Below are 22,566 nucleotides of genomic sequence, written 5' to 3'. Positions count from 1 at the left end.
TTACCACTTGGCCTATGTCTTGCTTAGAGTAAATAGTATGTCCTTCACAGAAGCAATTCATGCTTATATTCTCTTGAATTATGCTAAGCAATCCCTTTCATTTCTTTATCTGAAAGGGCAGAAGCTTTTTCCCTTTTTTTGACTGAACTCTTCAACCGTACTCTTCTCAGTAGTTTCTCATATGTGTGGGAATTCTCTCATTTTTCTCCATTCTAAATGTTCTTATACAGTAATTACTTGAAATGTGCATACTTTAATGTAAGTTACCATCTTCCGATAATCCTCCTAGTGAAGCCTAATATCCCAGCACCTAGTAAACACACCTAGTCCCACCGTCCACCAGAGAAAACCATTTTTTATTGTTCTTACATAAAAACAAAAAAAGCTGGCAACATTTGATTAAAACAGTATAATTTGTATAGTGGTTTTTAGGCATGTGGACCGGTAAGTTCAAAAAAAGGAAGGACTACCAAAGCTTCTTTGAAAGGCAGTTACAAACCAAATTCATGCAAGTGTCTTTTTAAAGTAAACCATGGCTTAGACACTCTACTTTTCATTAGTTTGTATTTGCTTCACTGAAAATGTCTTATGAAGAAGATGCAAAGCCTTTGGCATTTTACGTTGTTTAGTGATTCCTTTATTGTTCAGCTGCGCTGTTCCATAGATATGCAGTTTGCCCTTTGTCTGAGGTTTCTGTATCTTTGTGGTCACGAAAAATTTCTGATTGAAAGATTGATGGGCAGAAATCTCTCTGAACTACTACATGCTTTCATGCAAGAGCAGAGAACACAGTGTTAGAGATTCCTTTGGGAAGGGGAGGTCAAAGCTTAAGTGGGCAAGAATAGGGGAAAGAGATGTCTATCAAACATACTTAGATATAATGTTGGAGTAATTGTAGATGTTCTGCTTTCATAGTAAGCGCTTGACAACATACATTTGTCGTGGTTTAAACAAAGTCAGCCATAAATCATGCAGTCTCTCCCTCACTCCCCCCCCCCCCCCACCGTTTTGCCCTCCCCCTGCTCCCAGAGGGATGGGAAGGAGAATCAAAAGAATGCAACTCCCACAGGTTGAGATAAGAACAGTTTAGTAATTAAGATATAACACAAATCACTACAGCTACCACCAATGATAATAATGATAAAGGAAATAACAAGAGAAGAGAATACAACACCTCACCACCTGCCGACCGATAACTCCCCCCCCCCCCCCCGCCCAACTGAGCACCAACTGATACCTAGTCCAGCCCCGCAGTGAACAAGCCCCTCTGGGTAACTCTCAGTTACATCCTGGGCATGACGTGCTGTGGTATGGAATACCTCTTTGGTCAGTTTGGGTCAGGTGTCCTGTCTCTGCTTCCTCTCAGCTTCCCCTCCTCCCTGGCAGAGCATGAGGCTCACAAAGTTCTTGGTCAGTCTAAACATTTGAGCAGCAACTAAAAACATCAGTGTTATCAGCGTTGTTCCCAGGCCGAAAGTAAAAACCACAGTGCTGTACCAGCTACTAAGAAGGAGAAAAATGACTGCTACTGCTGAACCCAGGACAACATTGAAATCACAGAGATTAGGTTATTACTATAAATGGGAATTGCCTGGTTGTAAAGTAAGAAAAAGTTAGCAAATTTTAAGAGTGAAATTCTCACCTCTGTTGAGGGGCCGCACAGCCTATGCAAAGCATGCGTCCCTTGAGGTTTAAAGTGAGAATAGCAGCTATTAGGTTTATTTATTGTGTTTTGGTCAAGGTGGCAGTGTTGCCTCTGGAACGCATTAAGATGCTCAAAGACACTGAAATCGGGATATTTTATTATTGATTTCTCTCAATTTAATGCTGGATGACTTGAAATCAGAACTATAATTGTGTGGCAATTCATGTATAACTTCTGGAGTATTGCTGACTTGGCCAGTGGTTTTTGTGCATTTCCAACAGTACAGCATGCCAGCCCACGTCTGTCCATTGAATATATTTTGCATTGGCAGACAGCTTCTAAAAAGAAGAGACAGAACAATCCTTAGGCTTCATGCAGTTACTGGGGATTTATTATATATGCTCTGGGTGAGCTAATCAGAATTCAGAGCAGAATCAAAATTACTGTTTACCTGCAGACTGAGCATCATCTTCATGTTAAGCTCTCTTTGAACTATAGGAAACAGTATGGAATAAGCTGCATTTGTTTTGTCTTTAAATCTTCTTGCTGCAAAGCGCTGACAAATCTGAATTCTTCAAATTCCATAAAAGAGGGTGCAAACTTTGATTAAACAGCTGCTCCTGTTATCTGATTTAATGGTGACAATGAACTGAATGTTCTTGTGATCCAGAAGGTTTCCAAAGCAGTATGCTGATTTATGAGCTTGCATTTAGAAATTGCCTTCATCTTTCAGAGAAACGCAGTGAATCATCAGAGGGGGTGAAAACTACAGCTGTTAAGTGGCATGTGGCAGTAGGAAATACCTAGCAGTAGGCACAGAAACTGAAGGAGGTATTATCTGCAACGGGAATGTCAGGAGAAGATGGCATGTAGGCAGAATATAACTGTCCAAATTTGATCAAGGCTGGCACAGGAGAAATACTACACTTCTTTTTATATGCCATGTCTGCAATGGAGAAAGGGCTGATTCATTCTTCCTCTGTCTTTGCATTATTTATGCCAAAGTAAACCCAGTATAAAATAACTCTCATTGGATGGAGTTTTACATTCTCTTTGCAATCAAACAAACAAATGCAGAATTGTTCCTAAAACTCTGACAAGGTAACGTTGGTCTTACATGGGTTGTCTGAGAAACCTTTTGATTTTCTGTCTCACTGGGGCTTGCTCTATGTGTGACCTCTCATGAGATGATGCATATTTGGACAGCAAATCTAGCAACCTCTTGTTAGAAGACAAGTTTTTTACAGATGTTAATGCTGCTAGTACCTTGTTCTGAACATAAGTTGTTGGGAACTGAGTTCCTACAGTCCAGCTGGCTCTCACCAGCATCTTTGACCATGATTAGCTTTCTCTGTTTAGAAATCTATTCTCTGGCCTAGACATTACAGGAATACACATGGAGTTGGGTGCAACTGAGAGAAATGAAATATCACCCTGTCCTGACTTCTGATAACTTGCTGAAGTTTCAGGTTTATGAAGGATGTGCAGCTGTGTGTTAAGGAAAAATACATGGGTGTGCTTCCGCATAGTGTGGAAGGCTAATGATTTTCTTTTCACTTCTTTATCCCTAAGAACGTTGAGGTTTCTCTAAATTTGGTTGTCAGATAAGCAAGAAGATGGCGGTCCCTTAGTCATACAAGAAAATATTGCTGTTAATATCAGTTTAATCATTCATATGTCTTTTAGTCTGTTTAATACATGTCTCTTATGTAAGCACTGGGCAAATCAAAGACAGAACAATCTCTAGAAAAACAAGAGGCCACGATAGTAAAGAGATTTGCAAACTCATTGTTACTAGTTAGTAAGCTACAGAGTAGAGGAATCACCCAGAAAACAGAGCTACCAAGAAGCCAGCTGGCACGTCCTCCTACCCCAAGGCAGGCTCAGTATTTCCTGCCTTTCCTGGCAGTGCTTATCTAGACAGTTCTTAAATGCATGCAAAGGTAGCAGCACACAGCATTCACCAGCAACCTCTCCCAGTACTTATTTGTTCCTGTTAGTAGGCTAGTTACCTTTTAAGTGTGGTTATCTTTTGAAATCTAGATTATACCTCTTCGGATCCCACAGTGCCTCTATTCTATTTATCCTTTCTACCCTTCTTGCCACTCTGCTCCCAAATAGAGGAACTTTAATGCAGCAATGTTGGCCAACAATACAAGCCCCTTAGAACAGATGCTTCTAAAACTTAAGATGTTTTTTTCAGAGAGTACTCCAGCATGCTCATGTAGTGTTTTGAAATTCAGGCTTCATCTTTGTGAGATTGACCAACTAAAAGGTTTCCATATGGAACCTGCAGTAAGCATCTGCTTTCACAGTGCAAGCAGAACTGCACCCAGACCTGCTATACTGTTATCAGTGACTGAGCTACTCAGAGTAAAAATAGGAACTGAGGAAACTGCTGTTTTCATATAGGTACTGACAGGTGATGACAGTATTGATTTTCTTTCAGAAGGTTTGTGCACAGTTGTCTCACTGTTCAGGGTACCTGCCATCTCAGATTTTAGGCAAAGCAAGGTGCCAAAAGCTGGGTTGTGCAAGTCATTAGACAGAACAGTATATGGAAATGTAGGGGTCTTTTTAGTGGACAGATGCAGTCTTGTCATTCTGTAGAAAGCTGAGCAGAAAATGTGCATTGGGAAGAGCTGTGGATCATACTCATAGGAAAAAAGGGCTGGAAGACAGCCTGAGAGGCCAACTAGCTGCACTTTCCAGTTCTGCAAAATTGCTGATGGCAGTCAACAGCTTTAGCAGTATGAGTTACTGAGATTCCCCATCTTTCCATCCCAAAGGCAGTTTGACTCATCCAACATGAACAAAGAGTGACAGTAGACAAAGAGTAGCAAAGGAAGAGGAGAAGCCAGAATGTGCCCTGTTCCTCTCCTCTGCTCAAGTCCTTTGTAAAACCACCAAGAAAACTGCTTGAGTCTAATGATTCACAGGTTTTCCCACTCCATACTCTGCACTCCTCCTCTTTAGCTCCTGTTAATGGTCCTACAGGCATCCTTTGAGGTCAAAGAGGAAGTGGTTGCAGGAGATGTGGAAATACAGTATTTTCAGTGTCTGTCCCAGGAAATGAGTGGTGCAGAGAAGAGTAATTCGTCTCTTTAGGGCAATGCATTACCTCCTGTATTTTTGTCCTGTTTCTCCTGTGAGGTTTTCCTGTGAGAGAGAACAAATGAATTAACTGGTTTATCATCTCACCTGTGTCCTCCCTCTGAAAGAACCAGGAATTCTCTTTTGTGACAGTTTCGTTTGACTGACATGATCAGACTCTCTGCTAATCAAAGTGATCTCAGTAGCCTAATTCTGTACCTGGTCTCTCTCTGTTTGTGCTTCAAGGTCTTTGACAGGGTGCGAGAAGATTGCCCTAATTTCCACGAGAAGATTAAGCCTATTAATGCTGAACTCACTCAGCCCAAGCTGGCCATCAGTGCTGAAGATGAAGAGGAGCTTCTGACCCGAATCAACATTGTCTTCCACTGTGCAGCAACAGTTCGCTTTGATGAACCCCTGAAGTATGTCCTCCTTTCTTCTTTCTGTATTCACTGAGCACAATTCAGAGTTCATGATAGCTTATAATACAACATTCAGTGCATCTCTTGTATAGCTGTAGTAATAGCTCTCCACTTATGTTTCCATGCTACATGTGGTTCTGCACTGAATGTGCAGTGTAAATGCTCTGAAAATGTCATGTGCATATGCATGTCAAAAGTGAAGTGTCTTGGCAGATTTCCATGGGAACAGAAGGAAGTACTGCAAGCTTGGGTTGTAACATAGTAAGGGAGTTAAGTTTGACCTAAAATTGAGATAGGGAAAAGTGTGGTTTAGGTCACGGGGGAGATATTTTGACAGAACTAGCTGGAGACAGCTTGAAGTGAAACTATGTTGTGCCTGTCTCTAAAGCTAGTGTTAATGGCCTTTCTTTGTCACTGAGAAACTGAGAGGGAAATAAGATGTTGTTTAAGAAAATAGCCTATCCCAAGTTTTAAAATACACAGCACTCAGAGTAATTAACTGTTTACAATAAATGCTCAGTTTCTGAAGGAGCTCCCTTGGGAATGCCTCCCCAGGCAGGCTTTCCATTAAGAAAGAAGAGCAGAAAAAAAGCCACTAAACCAAGATTAGATGTGTGAGTGCCTCTATGCAAATCGTAAAGGTTAACAAACCAAGAGGGATGCTCTGGATTGTCAGATCTTCACAGTTTTTTGGAAAACAGTGTGAGAGTAGAAAACACAATTACTAATATCAGTCCTCATTTGCTCATATGTAGGCTAAATAGATATCCAGTGTGCCCACCATAAATAATTGCTTTTTGCAACAAGTAGAGAACCCACCAGAAAGGAAGCAGCTCTTGATATAATCTTGAGCCATGTGTAGAACCTGAATGAATATATAAGTAGCAAAGCACCGCACTGTATTAATACCTATAAATGATTTTAAATCAATACATGAGTGAAAATGCTATGAAAAATATGTCTCAGTGGCATCAAAGGGAAACTACGTTTTTAATAAGGAGGCTAGCTAGAAAGCAGTTAAAAAGTTTAAATGGTCATCTGCTTGCAGGCAGTGTAGAAACTATTTAAAGGCTGATTGCTTGTGATCTGTCAAAATCTCTCTAACAGAACAAGGAAAATCGATTTGATTAAATGGCAAAATAGGAGAAGTTGTTAAAATGAAATTATTCCTATCTGAGGAATGAAATCTATCACATGGGTAAAAGCTCTGACAAGTTAAATGTGAAAGCACAATATTGCTGCTGAAATAAGAGGTTTGAGCAGCAACTTGCTAACAACACAAAAATATAAAAATGTTTTTTAAACAGGGCAGAAGTCCAAAGCCTACCACAGAATATGTAGAGCCGATAGAAAAGGGAGGTGCAAAAGCAGTGCTATCAAGATACTAGAAAGGCAGCAACTGAGAAACTGATGAATTATTGGCATCAACATTCAGTACATTTAGGGAGCTCTCCAGATGGAACTCTTGAGGGTAGAAATCTGAGAAACTGTGTTATACTGAAATATCAGTGGATGCAGTTTTAATATAAATAGGAAAAAAAAGAGTAACAAATCACCAGGGTTAGATGAAATTCCCCTGGAAGGCTAAAAGAGCTCTGAACATATCAGCAGAAATCTGTGCTGGGCCTGTATTCTGAGCGCAATCCTGTTCTTCCCTTCTCAGAAGGGGTATGGTTGAATAGAAATGTACACGGAAGAGTAGCTTTCATATGAAGTGTAGCTAAAGTAGAAGGATTCATCCTGCTAGAAGAGCAGGAGGAAAAAGAAATCTATAGAAAACTCTATTCTTAGTAGCGTGATACTAAAAAAAACCCAAGTATTTCTGAATTTAGATATTGTGATGCAAACATTAATCATACTCTTAGCTGCTGTTTTCATTCATCAGGACTATTTACAATTTCCCTTCAATGTTGGTATAATTAATTTCTTTAGTATATGCTGTACTTAATAGCATTATTTATAATCTTGTATGCATTGTTGAAAGCTTATGCTCCTGTGCTGAACAGTTTGCATATTCCTTAGCCTTTTCCTTTCTGTGCAGAAAAGTGTCTTCCTTACAGTACAAAGCGTGCAACAGAGTTGAACATCTGTTCACTGAGATCCATTGCAGATAGGTCCAGGACAACTTTTAGTTATGCTCTGTGCTTCAAGGTCAACCTTGCTAACCAGGACTCTTTTTCTCTTATGCTTATTAGCTGTCTTTGCCATTCCTTAGGAATTTAAGCTGTTATCTCTAATTGAGTTTCTTTCAGTATGAACCTGTTTTCCTGGGCCAAAGGACCTTTTGCTGCTTGCTGAAACCATATGTTTATCTGGTTTAGCAGTGGTCCCTTAAAGAAAAAGTTGACAGGGCACCATAGGAACCATAACACCTCTGTGGTCATCTGTTTTGGAAATATTTGTTCCAGAAAGGGGTGGTAAATATGTCAGATTTAACAGTGTTAGAGGAATGTTACCTCTGATCATTCAAATTGAGTAAAAATATTTGAGAGACTTTCTGTGGCCAAAACAGTAAATCTAACTGGAAGCTGGTTTAGCCCTTGCATTGCATTGAAGCTTTCTGCTCTGCTGTGATCACTTCTCTTCTCTTACATTCATTTTCATGATTTGAGATTTGTATAATGCGCAGCTTCCGTATATTCTTTCAAGTGTAATACCTTTTGTTTCCTTCCCCCACTCTCTTTAGACATGCCCTGCAACTGAATGCATTGGGCACACAGCGACTTCTAGAGCTGGCCCAGCAGATGCAGAACCTCGAGGCCTTCATCCATATCTCTACCGCCTATGCAAACTGTGTCCGGAAATGCATAGATGAAATCATCTACCCACCCCCAGCTGAACCCAAGAAGCTCTTTGATTTAATAGAGTAAGTAGGATTCACCTACTGCATTGCTTCTTCTGACATTGGTTTTGCGCCATTCTGCAGAAGACCTCTGAATTGTTTGCATTGCCCACACCAGTGGGGTTTCTGTTCATAGTTGCTGTTACTGCTGTATGGCCTTGTCTGCACACACCCATGCCAGCAAAAAATGCTGGAGCACGAGCCTGATGGGGAACAGCTGAGGGAACTGGGGTTGTTTAGTCTGGAGAAGAGAAGGCTCGGGGGGGACCTTATGGCTCTCTAAAGCAGCCTGAAAGGAAGATGGATAGAGGTTGGGTGTCAGTCTCTTCTCCCAGGTAACAAGTGACAGGACAAGAGGTAACAGCTTCAGACTGTGCCAGGTGATGTTTAGATTGAACATTAGGAACAATTTCTTCACCAAAAAGGCACTGGAACAGGCTTCCCAGGGCAGTGCTGGAATCACCGTCCCTAGAAGTGTTCACAAACTGCGTAAATGAGGCCCTCAGTGACAGGGGTTAGTGGTGGCCTTGGCAGTCATGGTTGGACTTGTTGATCTTAAAGGTCTTTTCCAACATAGTTGATTCTGTGGTTCTATGAGGGTGAGACCAAAAGAAAAGAGAGCTGTTGTCCTATGTGCTTTTGGGTGGTACTGTCCACAGAATGTCCTCCAGTAAGTCTGTCCTTTCTGTGTTTTATCTTGAAACTAGCTTTACTGAGTTGTTTCATTTTTTGAAAACAGAAGAAATACAGACTCTGGCTTGGAGCTTTTGTGTCTGGAGAGCTGCTGAAATCATGCTTTATAAACATTTGGGTGAGCTGAAGAATACTTCTCCAGATACAAAATGTTAGGAAATAGCATAAACCACACTTACTAACCCTGCAATTCCAGCTACCTCTGAATGTTTTCGCACAGTTCTAAAAGGAGCGCGTGATTTCATGGGAGTCCAGCACTGAGTGTATTAACACATAAGTGTATTTGCTAATAAGAAATGGAGTTGTGTTGCTGCTTTCTGTAAGGCTACCTTACCTCTGTTGCTACCTTAGGAAAAACTGATATTTTTTCATATACCGTATATTTATTCTTTTATCTCTTCAGCTTCCCAATGTGTTTCTATCTATTTCAACAATCCTGTGGTATTAAACTGGAGTTATATGGGAATAAGTCAGAAAAGGGCTGTTTCTTAGAGAGTTCAGTGTCAGAATCCAGGACTTTGAGGAAACAGCAAAAAAAGCTTGTTTAATTGAATTTACTGAAATGAAGAATAATTACAAAGAATAACAAAATCTACTGATAAAGGCCCCAGGAAACCTTCCCCTTAGAGAATTTTCCCACAGCTGTAGTTTTGTTTTCATTTATTTTCTAGTGATATGCTACTTATGTGATAGAAGCAGCTGACCCATGAACTGTAACCCAGAGAGCTGGTATAAAATCTTTCTTCTCCTTCATTTACAGTAATAGGAGATGAGATTAATTCATGTCCAATAGGAGAAGCACTGGGATTTTATTTCAAGGAAATGTTTGTCCAAAGAAATAATTTCACTAAGTGCTACTCCAGAAAATTTAGTAGAAATCAGTGTTCTCTATTTTAACTTCTCCAGTAGCCTCTATTCTTTGGTATGTTTACTTCCAGCTGGTAGTCATCTATCATTTATTCTGCAAGTGGAGCATGATAAAAAACATAAGAAATGCCCTAGTGCATGAGAGCAGTGGACTGCCTGGCCCAGTATCTTGCTCTCAACAGTGGCACTGGGAGATGCTCGTTAGGATGACTGCACCAGCCTGGGTACTTTTGCAGCCCGTTCCCCTTGTAGCCTCCCAGAAACCAGAACTGTTGTATGAATGAGGGGTGTTATGTCCTGTTCTTTTCTGAGCTGTTTTTTAATCTACTAATTTGTTTAATCCCTTTTTGAACTTTCTGGTACTCTGCCTCTGCAACCCCCTGTGGCAGCAAGTTCCAGTTTATCAACCAACTGCTGTGTACAGACAAACTTTCCTTACCTGTTTCAAACTGTCATGCTGGTAGTTCCATTGCATGTCCCATAGTCATAGCATTGCAGTATCTGCAGCATTTGCCCTATTTACTGCCTGTGCAGTTCTGTAAATCTGTATTTCGTTCAGCCTGGACCTTCTTTTCTGCAGACTGCAGAGTTTCAGCCTTTTTACTGCCTCCTCATATGCCAACAGATCTATCTTCTTGATGATTTTAGTTGCCCTTCCCCTCTGCCTCTTTTTTAATTCCACTCTGAGGTGCAGAGGCCAGACAGAACTGCACGAAGTACTCAGGGTGTGATAACTCGAAGTTTTATTTAAACAATTTCAGAATGACACCATTGGTCTTGTTCTCGGTACATGATGATGTCCAACATGTTACTGACTTTTTTTGTCTGTTGCTACTCATTGACTTGAGATTTCATAGAGCTGTCAGCTAGCGCTTACTGAGCTGCAGCTGCCAGTTCTGAGTTCTGCAACCTCTAAGACCAATTTAGAATACTTTTCCCTAAATGCATTACCTTATTTTTATTTATAGTGAAGCTAATCTGCCACCTTTTTGACCACTGACTCAGTTTTACAATGTCCTTTGGAGTTCATCACTATCAATAATACATTTCACTGCTCCCAGAAACTTACCATTACTTGCAACTGTGGACATAAGACTTCAGCAAAGGTCTGAATTCTAATCAGTAATATGTTGAAGTGCCTGGCTACCCCATAGGTTACCCCTGGCTACCCCAGTTACTTCAGCTGCTTCATGTAAGACACCAAGAATTTATTTATTGTCGTTTGCATATGCAGCAGAGAGGATGGTGTTTGAAAGAAAGGCTGAGTGACAGGATGGGCTGTCAGAGTGTGCTTTTATGTGTTTATCTTGGTACTGAGGGCCATTTTCTTAGCCACATAATTAGAAATTAGGGCTCTTACTCTTTCACTGTATTTTAATTTTTTTTTTTTACTGTTTTTCCTGTTTTTCATACTCCAGAATTCACCACCTTCTGGTACTTTCAGTGACAGAGAAATCACAGCATGCCCTCAGCTAGGATGACATCTGTTTCTTTTACAGTATTGTCACAGCAACAACAACACAGCAGTGAAACCACTGCTTTCAAAGGCATTGAAATCAGGTGGGCCTTGTTCAGAATTGACCCTTGTCTCCAGGGTCATTGGTTTGGAAGATGTTCTGCAAATCAAAGGCAACGTATAAAGAGATGCATGGAGCTGCAGAGTGTGTGAAGGAGCAGGATGGGGAAAGCCCCTGGGATGTTGAGCACCCACTGTTGATGGGGCTTGGAGCAGCCTGGCCTAGTAGAAGGTGTCCCTGCCTGTGGCAGGGGATTGGAACTGGATGGTCTTTAATGTCTCTTCCAACCCAAACCAGTCTGTGATTATATGTTGGGATGACAGAACATAGGCAGAATGGGATAGAGAAAACTGAGAGACTGTGAAGGGCAGAGGATTACTTAGAGAGAGAGAAGGCAAAGCAGGGTTGGAAGATTAGAGTGATGCACCTTCGTAAGTGGATGTGGAAGTGGAGTGATTCTGCATGTAAGTGGAAGAAGTAATATATGGATATCTGAGTACAGAACGTTTAAGAGAAAGATGAACAGGTATCAGAATGTTACCTTCAAAAAGGGGGGGTGGGGTGGGGAAGGAAATAAAGCAGACAAGAAAATATAAACTCCCTTCAAAAAGGGGGAAGAAATACATGTCATGCTTTGCATCAGACAGCTGTGAAAGATTATTTTCACAAACAACTCTTGTCTTAAAGTGCCCTTTTGCAAGTGCATTAGGGGGTATGATCATACAAATGGGCGCAATAACAGACTCATTTAATCATACTTTTAGCCATGCACTTGATATATGCGTATGAGTCTTTATTCAGTTTACACAGTCCCAAATAGGACTCCCAGCTGTTTCTTTTTTCTGTTCTTATCCTCCTATTATATCCCTGCTTTCCTGTATTTTGATATTTAACCTGCAACTAAAGCCTTAGGCTTAATCTGTGTAAACCAAAAGTCACACTTCTAAGTGCTGCCAGGCCAATAGAGGAAATGTATAATCTGCCACATCAAGCAAGATTTGCCTTAATCTAAAGCTGAGGGAAATCAGCTTTGAAGGGTGTGCTGAGGTAAGGAGCACAGCACACAGTGAAGAAGAACTGGGTTTGTTATTGCAGAAAATGTAGATCCGTCATTACTTACAAGAAAGAGAGCATCTGACTAATGCAAAGCGGTTAACACAGTTATATTTTCGTATGGCAGGGTAATTTGGCACGTATACATGGTGAAAGAAGAGGTTACTAATGGTTTCGTTTGCATCTCTTGTTTCTACAGGGCAATTGCAGCAGTGAGCAAAAGCCATAGCTTTGTGATTTAGCATTTCAAAATCTTCAAAGTAGGTCACAGAGAAAGAGGACCGTTTCTCCTCACTGAACTGTCAGCTCAGCGCTCCTGTGATGATAGTGCTGGTAGATGAAATCACCTGGGAGGATGGTACCCTGAGACAGGCAGGAGCGTGGTCCCCTTGATGGCCACTGAAAGTAATGCAGAGGCCTGTCTGGAAGGATGAGGACTAGGGGAAGTTGCTTTTCCTTGTATTTCTACACCTGCCTTTGCTTCATAAGAATGCTAACATGTGAGCTGTATCTATTAGTTAAGTAAAAATATACAGATAGAAGGGAAGGGGAAGAAGGCTTGTATGCAGCTTAGTCTGAGTTCCCAAATGAACCTAGTCTTCAGGCTCTGCAGAAATAGACATCTCCTTTTGGTAGCCTGGTAATTAATTACTCAACAGATTCAAACACCTGCAATTTAGCTGAGCCCCTGAGGAGGCTGGGTTCAATGGCTGCCTAAGCAGGCTTTGTAAATTAAGTCAATATTGTGTGCTGCTTATAGCCTCAGTGTAGTTCAACTTCATATTTTATGCTTAAACATTTTTTCTGCCATGCGTATTTCTGAAGCATGGGACTAGGGTTGCAAAGAAGGGTATTTGTGCCTCCACAAGGCCTTTTTTTTAAGCTAAAAAAAAAAATCTATATTCTAAAACCTGTCAGAGTCTTTTGAATGTGCTCCAAACATGAAGGATCACTGAATTCAACCCTCGCATGCGAACTGTTCTGCAGTTTCAGTGAATCAGTGTTTTCTCATCTGTCAGTTTTCCTGTAGTATTTACATCTGTGTTTGATGAGAGCCATCCAAAAAGCAGTGTGCCACCTGAGTCATCAGGTGTTTGCACATTTAAGGTGATATGATCAAGTAATTCTTCAGGTGTGCCAGTTTCAACCTCATTCCTCTCCCCTTGACCTCCACCTGCTTCTGAAATTCAGGATAAGGAGGGGTGAAGTGGGGATATGCAGGGAACAGTATCCTTGCAATGCCCCTGGGAAGAGCACAGCCGTTCAGTCTGAACTCCATTGACTTAATTACAAATTGGATTATAGGAGTTAATCTTTGTTTCTGTGGTGTAACACCAGACTGCTGAAAGCCTGTCAGGGATTGGCAGCAGAGTGCAAGGGCTCTGGAAGTACGTCCAGTTCCTGTCCTTTAGACCCAAATGCTGGCAGGACCAGAGATGTCTTGAAGGTGTGCCAGGGAAAGAGCCTTTGAGCCTTAGGCCATCACTGTAGCACTGCAGTGGTGAGGGCCACTTTTTAAGAGGTATATGCATAACTACTTCTGATGGATTAGATACCCGAATACCTTAAAAAAAATACTCACTGGGGTGGTTTTGTTTCAAAAAACAAAATACTTTTGTTTGGGTTTTTTTTACTTAGCTAGCACTGACAGTTTCCTAACTCCCTATGTCAACAAGCCTGTGGAAAACAGGTAGGAAGGATCATTTAACACTGTTTCTAGTGCTACTAGAATACTATCCATCTAGTATGTTGTTCTAGCTTTTGAGACCTTCATAAGGCTACTCAACTCAGGAACTCAAGGTTACCAGGAATCTCATGAAATGTACTTGGGAGTATATAGGGACTGTGTTGGCTACGCTGAGCGCTGCCTGGAAACCTCAATCAGACCACTGCTATATTTTTGTTACAGATCGCAGTGAAGCATAAAGCACACAAGAGATTGCTTTACAATGTGATTGTGTAGGTGCCTGAAGTTGAGCTGGACAGCATAGCATGAAGCTCACAAGGGTTATTTTGCACTTTGAGGACAAAAGTAACCTTTCTCCCGCAGAGCTGTTCTAAATCCAAACCAGTTGCTCCTTGCTCCTTGCTTTGTCTTAAATGGCTTTGACTGGCTTATTCTTTGTTTCAGGTGAGTATTCCTGTCTTTTCTCTCTCTCTATACAGCAGATAATGATGGTCTCCTTGTTTTCTGTAGGTGGCTGGATGAGTCTATCATTGAAGACATTACACCCAAGCTGCTTGGTGACTGGCCTAACACTTATACCTACACCAAAGCCTTGTCAGAATACCTGATTCAGCAAGAGAAAGGAAACCTGAACATTGCTATCATCAGGCCATCCATTGTGGGAGCTAGCTGGCATGAGCCTTTCCCAGTAAGTATTAATATGTACCAGTTCTCTGCTGAGAGCAATTTGGGGGGCTGGAACTAGATATATTAAGGTCCTTTCAACCCTAACTATTCTGTGATACTGCTGCAGCTGCAGCACTGTCAGGAATCTCTCCTTACTTGTACCTACTTGTCTACCTGCTTACCTGCTTGAGAAACAGGTACTCCAGTTCATAGGAAAACATGTGGAAGAGGTAAAAGACCTGTGCTGGAGTAGAACAGCAAGACTTCTTCAACATCTTCAGGAAAAACTCTTGTCTCCAAGTGAAAAGAACACATTTAAGCAATAATAACAAGGCTGGGCTAATAATGGTGCAGAATGTTGGACTTGCAGCTGACAGTCTTACAGGCAGAGGACTGTGCCCAGACAGGCACACAGGGGAGTTTCTGTACTAACTGGGGAAACACAAGATATGAGGGTCGGTCATAGTCCTAATGCATTCTGCTTTGAGTCTTTCCATGGTCTAGTTAGCCTACTAATGAGATCCTGATGTGCACATGACTTCACATGGTCCTTGAAAGCATTTGATAGTCATGTGCAGTATCTCTGTCTTATGTTGGTAGTCACTGAACTTGATGGTTTCACACTTGCATAGGCCTGTTGCAGATACAAATGTCAGCCACACAGTGATTAAATACAGCAGTACTTTTGGACTGAAATAATTCACTAAGCTAAACATACTGGTAAGAATAATGTGCCCTAACATTGCAGCCAAACTGCAAAGGCAACATAAAGTCACCTTTGGCTTTCATGCAGCTTGAAGCCTGCCAAAGATGGCTCAGATACAGCCAAGGCTCTAAGCCAAGCCTCCCATCTTGGAAAGACAAAGTGAACTCTGTTAGGTGTCATAACCTGTTTCAGGTCAGACAGCTCATCACTGCTTTTAACTCTAGCTCCCGCAAGTGGCAGTTGCCTTAGATATTAGCTGGAGTAACTAAATCAGTCTTGGTGACATCTGCATGTTGTCTGTCAGAGGGTATATAACAACACTGACCATTTTCAGCAAGTGTGACAGCGCCAAGATGCTGTAGTGTTTAAAGCCAGAGTTTATTCCTGTAGCCAAGTTATAATAGTAAATAATTGGTTTCTAAAAACAAAATTAGATTTTGTTGTTGATTGGTAAATTGCAGATAGAATGACGTATCATACAGTGCATCCCCTATTTAAAATCAGTTAGGTACTTTGTACTGGTTAGCTTCCTGGCAGCTGTCCCAGATAGGCTGGCACCCATTGTGACTGGTTGCTTCTTTGTCTACACCACAGCATTACAGCTTTTGACCATTTCAAAGCCACTGTAAGCAACATGTCATTGAAAGAAGTAGTAATCATTGTTCTTTTTTGCAGGGTTGGATTGACAACTTCAATGGCACAAGTGGAATATTTATTGCGGTATGTTATGGTTACTATTTAAGTTCCCCTTAAAGTGGAGTTTGAGTGCCTAAAATAGCAACTGTAAAGTTACTCTACAACCCCACTGAGAAACAGTGTGTGAAAAAAGATCATAGCAGTTTTCTGAATCTTGTAGAAAGATGTCACACACTTGCCATACATTTATATGCATGTAGGACCCAAAAGACTGCCTGTTTATGCTGTGCTCAAAAAAGGATGTTGAAAAAGTATTCATGTTGCTGGTTCACTAACATGAATTACAGCCTCTAAAAACTCTGAAAAAAAGTAAAGTTTTGGACAAATTTGGGCAAATTTTCAAAGAAAGGGCAAAAGATGCATCCTTGAAAGCAGGGTAAATCACAAGTGTCAAAACTTGAGTCTTATAACAGAACTTAGTTTCCCAGGCCAGATTACCATACCATCAGTACAAGGCAGCATTAATTATCCTTTCATTTATTGTCATATGTATTGCTTTTAAGTCCATTGCTATAGTTTGTGACCATTCCAAATCACAAAGATTCTGGGTCTCACTTGCCATTGCGTTATACAGCATTTGCCCATGTGCAGAGTATACCCAAGTAATGTGTGTAACTATCAGTTCACACACTGCCAGTCACATGGATAATTCACTATATCCTTGCTTAACACCGGTGTAAATAACTACTGTGCAAAATGGTGAGGAACAAACCCATCAGAGAAATAATGAATAACTTGGTAAAATATTGCCTGTAATATGAAAACAATCATTAACAATTTAACACACGAAAACAGAAAAGTTGTGTACCTCTTCTCCTGGCTTGTATTTGTTTCTGAACTAAAAATGTTGCCTTGGGTCTATTTGTCACTACATAATGCTGTATAGCTATGGGCAGATATTTTTGTTCATGTATGATTTGTCCAACTTGATTATTTTGTAAAAAATTTATTATAATCAGCCTGCTGCAGTGTGTATAAAAGGATTAATAGTCTAGAATGATAGGAGAGCAGAATAAAATCCAAATATCATCTTGTTAGAAAAGCTCACTTATACCTGAAGTAGAGCATAAATAGAAACTGTTACAGTTACTACTGGCATCCACAGGGCCGGTGAAATTAGTGGGTATATCCCAGCTAATGCTTTTATCTGAAACCCCACATTTCGGAGACATTGAAAAGCCCCCAAAACACATAATTTGTATTCACAAAGTGTTATTAGCTTCTATTCATGTCACAGTTTCTTTAAAATAATTATCCATCAGCCTTTTACTCCTTGCTGACTGCTCCTAAAGCTGGTACTGTCGCTCTGCTCTACTCACAGCATCTTGTACTGTTTTCAGTGTTTCATTCATGGTGTTCTCATCACGATAAAGTTCTGCAGTTACTTCATTTTGCAGATTCACTCCTTACATTTTTATGTGATAGGTTCTAACTTTTGTATTGGTATCTGTGAGTTTTGATGTTTTTATGATTACTTTTGAGCATTAGTCTGTAACAAAAATTCATCCAGAATTGGTTTGCAAGATGGATGTCATACAAAAGAGTTCGATTGCATTGCTCTTTGTTCCCCACAAGTGAATGACCTAAGTGACAAACTACAGCAGCTAACTGTCATAGATGTTATCATATGCCAGTATGTTAGAAAACACAGGCCAAACTTGCGTGCTTTCAGCTATATAAAAACATGCCAATCAAATACTTTGTCATTTAAAAAGCATTTCCTCCCTCTTATTTTTTTCTAATCTGCCAACAAGTTAAAAAACAACTAATGGTTAAGTATTTGGAAATTTTGTCCATATGTCAGGTTTTTAATAGTGTCTGCATTACGTACTAGACTAGAGCTTGCCTGTATTTTATATGCTTATCTCTTTTGCCACACATACCAGGAACTAGTATTTTCTGTTCTTCAAAGCAAAAACTTTCTAGCCCTCCTGAATGCAACAACAGAATTAATGGCTGCTTCACTCAGGCCATGTTTCACACACAGATGCCAGCTTGTACCTTTATCTCCAGATTAACTCTGTGGAAAGTAAAGGTTTTGAGATTCTAGGGTTAGTGTAGTGCTGCAGAAAATACATGGACTCAGTCAGAGATCAATATGATCAGACAAAAGCCGTTTATCACAAAGCCTTAACCCCTTAAATACTATTTCTTACATGCACTTACAGTGATTTGGCATATTATGATTGGATACATGTCCTGAAGACCCTTTGCAACTAGCATATAATTGGTTAAGCACAGGTGTGAGAACTTGACCTCGAAGGCTTGCCAACAGTCCACAGTTCTCATTACATCAGTGAATTCTAGCTTCTTCTTATCTTGCTTGCTTAAGCTTCCTTGGGCCTCTCACGGCCTTGCTGTATCTTTCAGGATTATTCAGAGTTCATGTACCAATTATCCATTCTCCTGTGAGAACACTGTCTCCACAGTGGAGTAAATAATTTCCCTTTTATATAAAAGCTTTGACTTGCACTGAAAGAGTTTTGAAACAGAAATGGCATTTTTTGGTTCAGGATTGAAACTCTTGAGGTTTGTCAGTATAGGAAATAAAGATATAATGAAATTCATGTCATCTGCACTAAGCTCTCCAGTGATGAAATGTGATGATTTGATATGTAAATATATCAAGACTTAACCAATTAAAAAAAAAAAACAAACAGCAATGACAATAGGTGCAGGGTGCATACACCAGGTTGTTGTTTGTGTCCAGCAGCTCTTTGGTCTTACGGGCAGCAGCGTTGGCTAGTATCAGTCAGGAGCAGAGACTCTGTGGTGTGGAGAAGCATGTGGGGAGTGCTGACAAGACAGTTTTTTACCATCTCCAGTTGCTACTGAACTTAGCTGGACTGGTACAAGTTATCTGGAAGTGAAAACTTTTTTATTATTAGGGAGCCCAAGACACTTCTGCTCTTCCGGAGAAAGGGTGGGGGTGAGGGAAATAAATGCATGGTTTGAATAAATGTGCTTGGATATGGTGAATTGGTAATTCCTGTTTGGTAGTTCGAAAATTAACCCTTCAACATCTGAGTTATGATTACCATCTGAGCTTGATTACCTGCAAGTTGCGTGGTTACAACCAGCTGTCTTGGCTTCAAACTGTATTTATTACTCAAGTAGCTTTGTTTGCCTTAATTAAGGATGGAGAAAGCAAAAGCAAAGTGTTTTGGTGGTCAGTTTGTTTGTTTTTTTAAGGTGTCTCTCCCATACCAAAATAATTTTAACTTCTAGCCCAAGTTCATCATGTATGAAGGACAACCCCCAGACTCAGATTTGGTTCAGATGGTCTTTGGGATCATTTAGGAAGAATCCGAACTCCAGATCTTGTGAAGACTTTTTTCTCAGCCACCAATACAGTATTCGAGTTTGATCATTTCATTCCATAAATAGATATATTTCTTTTAAATATTCATGAAATATGGGAGTTCAAGTTGTTCTAGGTAATGTGATTATGTTTCTTTTGCCTACAGTTGCTTCAACTGCTGTGAGGAGAAGCTTTGTTGACTGAAGAACAAAATGAAATTAATTACATTTCCACTGGACTGTAATTGAGGCATTTTGTCTCACTGTTCCATATTACATGTAAAGACCACCTTCCCTGCAAGGCAGTGGGTCTGTAAGGCAGAACCGTGATTTAAGTTATGTTCTGGACAATGACTTGCCCTAAAGCGCTTCAGCTGGGAGGCTGTCCAGAAACATCAGGCTCAGACTGGGAAATGATTTTGAAGGCTTCAGCTGCAGTAGCTTCTACTTCACTAAACAGTCAGCAGCTATAAAGAGAAATCAAGACATACCTTTTCAAGGAGCACCAAACCATTTCCAGTGTATAAAGTAACTTAAAACACTCAAACCTGAAGTCTTTAGTAAATACACAATATATGAAATCTCTAATTCATTCACGTGTATATGACCATCACATACTGCTTGAATACAGGCATGTCTGCAGCACATTCATCAAACTTTCTAGTTTTGAAGACCTCAAACAGGTCTTCAGTGTACCTATAAAAATGTGGTAGTTGATCACACAGCTTTCACAACAGTGGAAAATTCATGGCTAAGCTTGATGGCTTCCTTCGGTTCTTTTTTGCTTTTTATCCCTTGAAAAATAGTAGTTAGAACAGTAGTAAGTAGTAAGAAAAACAAAAAAAGAGGATGCTCCAGGTTTCCCAGGTTAAGGTTTCAATCTCTAAGCATATGTGTGGTTCAGCTGAGGTTCAGTTTAGGGCAGCTGAAGTTAACTGCATGCCATGGGTTTGAGGGGGATGGAGTCATACAGGAAAACTTATATGTTTGCCTATTTCTGAGTCTGTCTACAGTCCCTCTGCCAGCTGCACCAAGGATGAGATGAGAATGCTTGGAAGTCTTAGCTCCTGAAAATTCCTTGCTTTTATCCTCCCAGTTTTTTTCACTGGGTCCTCAGCTTCACTGTGTTTTATTACACAGAATATTGGGATCCATCTTTGTTTCCACAGAAACCAAATACTCTTCTGCAACAGGTGCCAGACTTTAAAAGTGCTAACATGACAGTGTTTCCTTAGTCCAAGCTGATGAAATTTTACCATGGTCTTACATTAGTGACTGTTTTCCTTTGTTCCACAGGCAGGCAAAGGGATTCTCCGGACTGTCATTGCCAACAACGAAGCAGTGGCAGATATGATCCCAGTGGACGTCGCCATCAACCTCACCCTTGCAGCTGGGTGGTATACTGCTGTGCACAGGTAGGAAGGCACTCCTGTTGTGCCAGACTTGGGCATTTATTACCTGGACTGGGACTCTAAAGGGAGCCAGATGCTAATTGAAAACCTGTGTGAGAGCCTGGTTGATTCATTTTCTGGTTCACATTTTCTCACCCAGAGTTTCCTTGGTGAAAATGCACTGCATTTTCCTTGGAAAACACAATATAAATATGAGTTCATGTGATAGGGGACATGATCTAAAAAACCTCCATTCTTGTCATTGTTTAGAAGGGTATGTGTAAGTGACATTAAGGATTTATGCTCTTTTCCTGTGAACCTTTGATTCTGACCTTAAATCATTAGGTAGGAAGTGCTTCAGAGTAAACCACATGAGTAACTCTGGATGTTTATGCAATTCTGGGAAATCAATACCAGCAAATAAAAGGCATAAGTATTTTACTCTGAAAGACAGAGTAAGCCCTCTGAGCTGAGGAAGAGCCGCATACAGTAACCTAAATACAGGGATCCTAAAAGGATCTTAAAAGGCAGTTCATCAGCTCTCCAGATTTATTTATCTCATTGTTTTGTGCCTTTCAATCAGCAACAGCCAAAGCAACATGGACTGGGAAAAATAAATACAACTTCTCATACATACACCTCTGAGAGCCTTCAGATGAAGAGGGCTACAGCTAGTTCATAAAGCTGGAAAAGGAGGTGAACACATGCTCATGAGCAGTGTCAGCACACAAGTAGAATTCCTGGCTCTGGCCATGGTAGAAGAAATAACATCTTTTCTGACTTTTCACTGGCAAAAGATACATGGTTTTAATCTGGTTCCCACACAAATAATTACAGGCTAAAGGAGCAATTGCAGAACTTGATTTAAGGCTTTGTCTACCTAGGCACAACCCCAAGGTTAGCAATCTGTATACAAAAATCAAGAGCCTGAGCCTTCTGTAAATTTGATTTCTCAGACTGTTTTGGGTTTAGGTGCTGTCTTGAAAAACAGCTTGTATGGTTTAATTTTTAATTTTTTTGCAATCATCTAATCAGAAAGTGAGTATCCTTCAGGGTATGTGACATTATCAACAGAAATTAGATTCTAAAACCTAGCAGAGAATTGCAATGTTCAGTACATAGTGTAGAAGTGTCTACAAAGCTCTGCACTCTACCAAGGTCACTGACTGAGCTGGAGAGTGGAGAAGGGAATAAAATCAACAAGGAGATATTCTTCAGTGGAAGTCTCTTCAAGGTGTTTAATGGCCCTGACCCACTGGAGTAAATGGAAGTCTGTGCTTTCACTTCAGTGCACTTTCCATCAGGCTATGTGTGTAGTACTAGGTGAGTTTTCTACATGGGCACGTATTACTGATTTAATCCTTAGTGAGTTGCCGTATTGTTTCAATGATGCATTTTTCCCAAATAAAGCATTCCTGAGCGTTTTTATGTTTAACACTCTATCAGATTTCTACTCAGTAATTCAAAGTTATGGGAGATCGTAGATTCAGAGCCTAACACATGCCTATCAGTACTAACCATCCCTAGAAGCCTGATGGGGATTATAGTAATGCTAATACACAGTTAATGCCATGATATCAAAGCACTGTTAATAAAAGCACCATTAAAAATGCATTACCCAAATGCAGTTTTCAAATATTGCTGTGTGAGATTTCCTATCCCAGGTTTAGGGGTTCTCTCTCCTGGTCTCTTCAGTCTCATCCAGTGGAGAAAGGCTCTGAACACCACAGGCACCTTAGATGCACTGAGATGCTGTATCTTCCAGCCAAGCTGCTGTCCCCTGTTCAAGGCCAGATCTCACTTCTTTTAGCATTTTGCCTTCAGCTGCTAATGCAGAGTAAGAAAAATGCTGTGTTGATCACTTGCACCCTTGGCAAGGCAGGTTTAAGTTGAAAAAGCTGGTCATGTCTTATATTAAAGGAAGACATGAAACCAGTGTAATCAATACTTAGTTCCATGCCCAAGTAACAACCAGACTTTATATTAAA

At 40.4% G+C, this 22,566-nt stretch overlaps 1 protein-coding gene across 3 annotated transcripts in view; it reads left to right on the top strand.

The window, feature by feature from the left end:
* The window catches only part of FAR2 (fatty acyl-CoA reductase 2), a 134,868-nt gene that overhangs the window by 98,937 nt on the left and 13,365 nt on the right, over window positions 1–22,566 (top strand). For all 3 annotated transcript variants that reach the window (XM_062615563.1, XM_062615562.1, XM_062615561.1), the window contains exons 3-7: window positions 4,985–5,160; window positions 7,847–8,026; window positions 14,330–14,507; window positions 15,867–15,911; window positions 20,484–20,602. In XM_062615563.1, coding sequence (XP_062471547.1) covers window positions 4,985–5,160; window positions 7,847–8,026; window positions 14,330–14,507; window positions 15,867–15,911; window positions 20,484–20,602 — 698 coding nt within the window. The remainder of the gene's footprint in view (window positions 1–4,984; window positions 5,161–7,846; window positions 8,027–14,329; window positions 14,508–15,866; window positions 15,912–20,483; window positions 20,603–22,566) is intronic.

The sequence above is a fragment of the Pezoporus occidentalis genome, unplaced genomic scaffold (genome assembly GCF_034315485.1).
Source record: "Pezoporus occidentalis ecotype Australia unplaced genomic scaffold, CSIRO_AGI_Poc_V1 ctg182, whole genome shotgun sequence".
NCBI lineage: Eukaryota > Metazoa > Chordata > Aves > Psittaciformes > Psittacidae > Pezoporus > Pezoporus occidentalis.
This window is presented reverse-complemented; position numbering and strand designations above follow the sequence as displayed.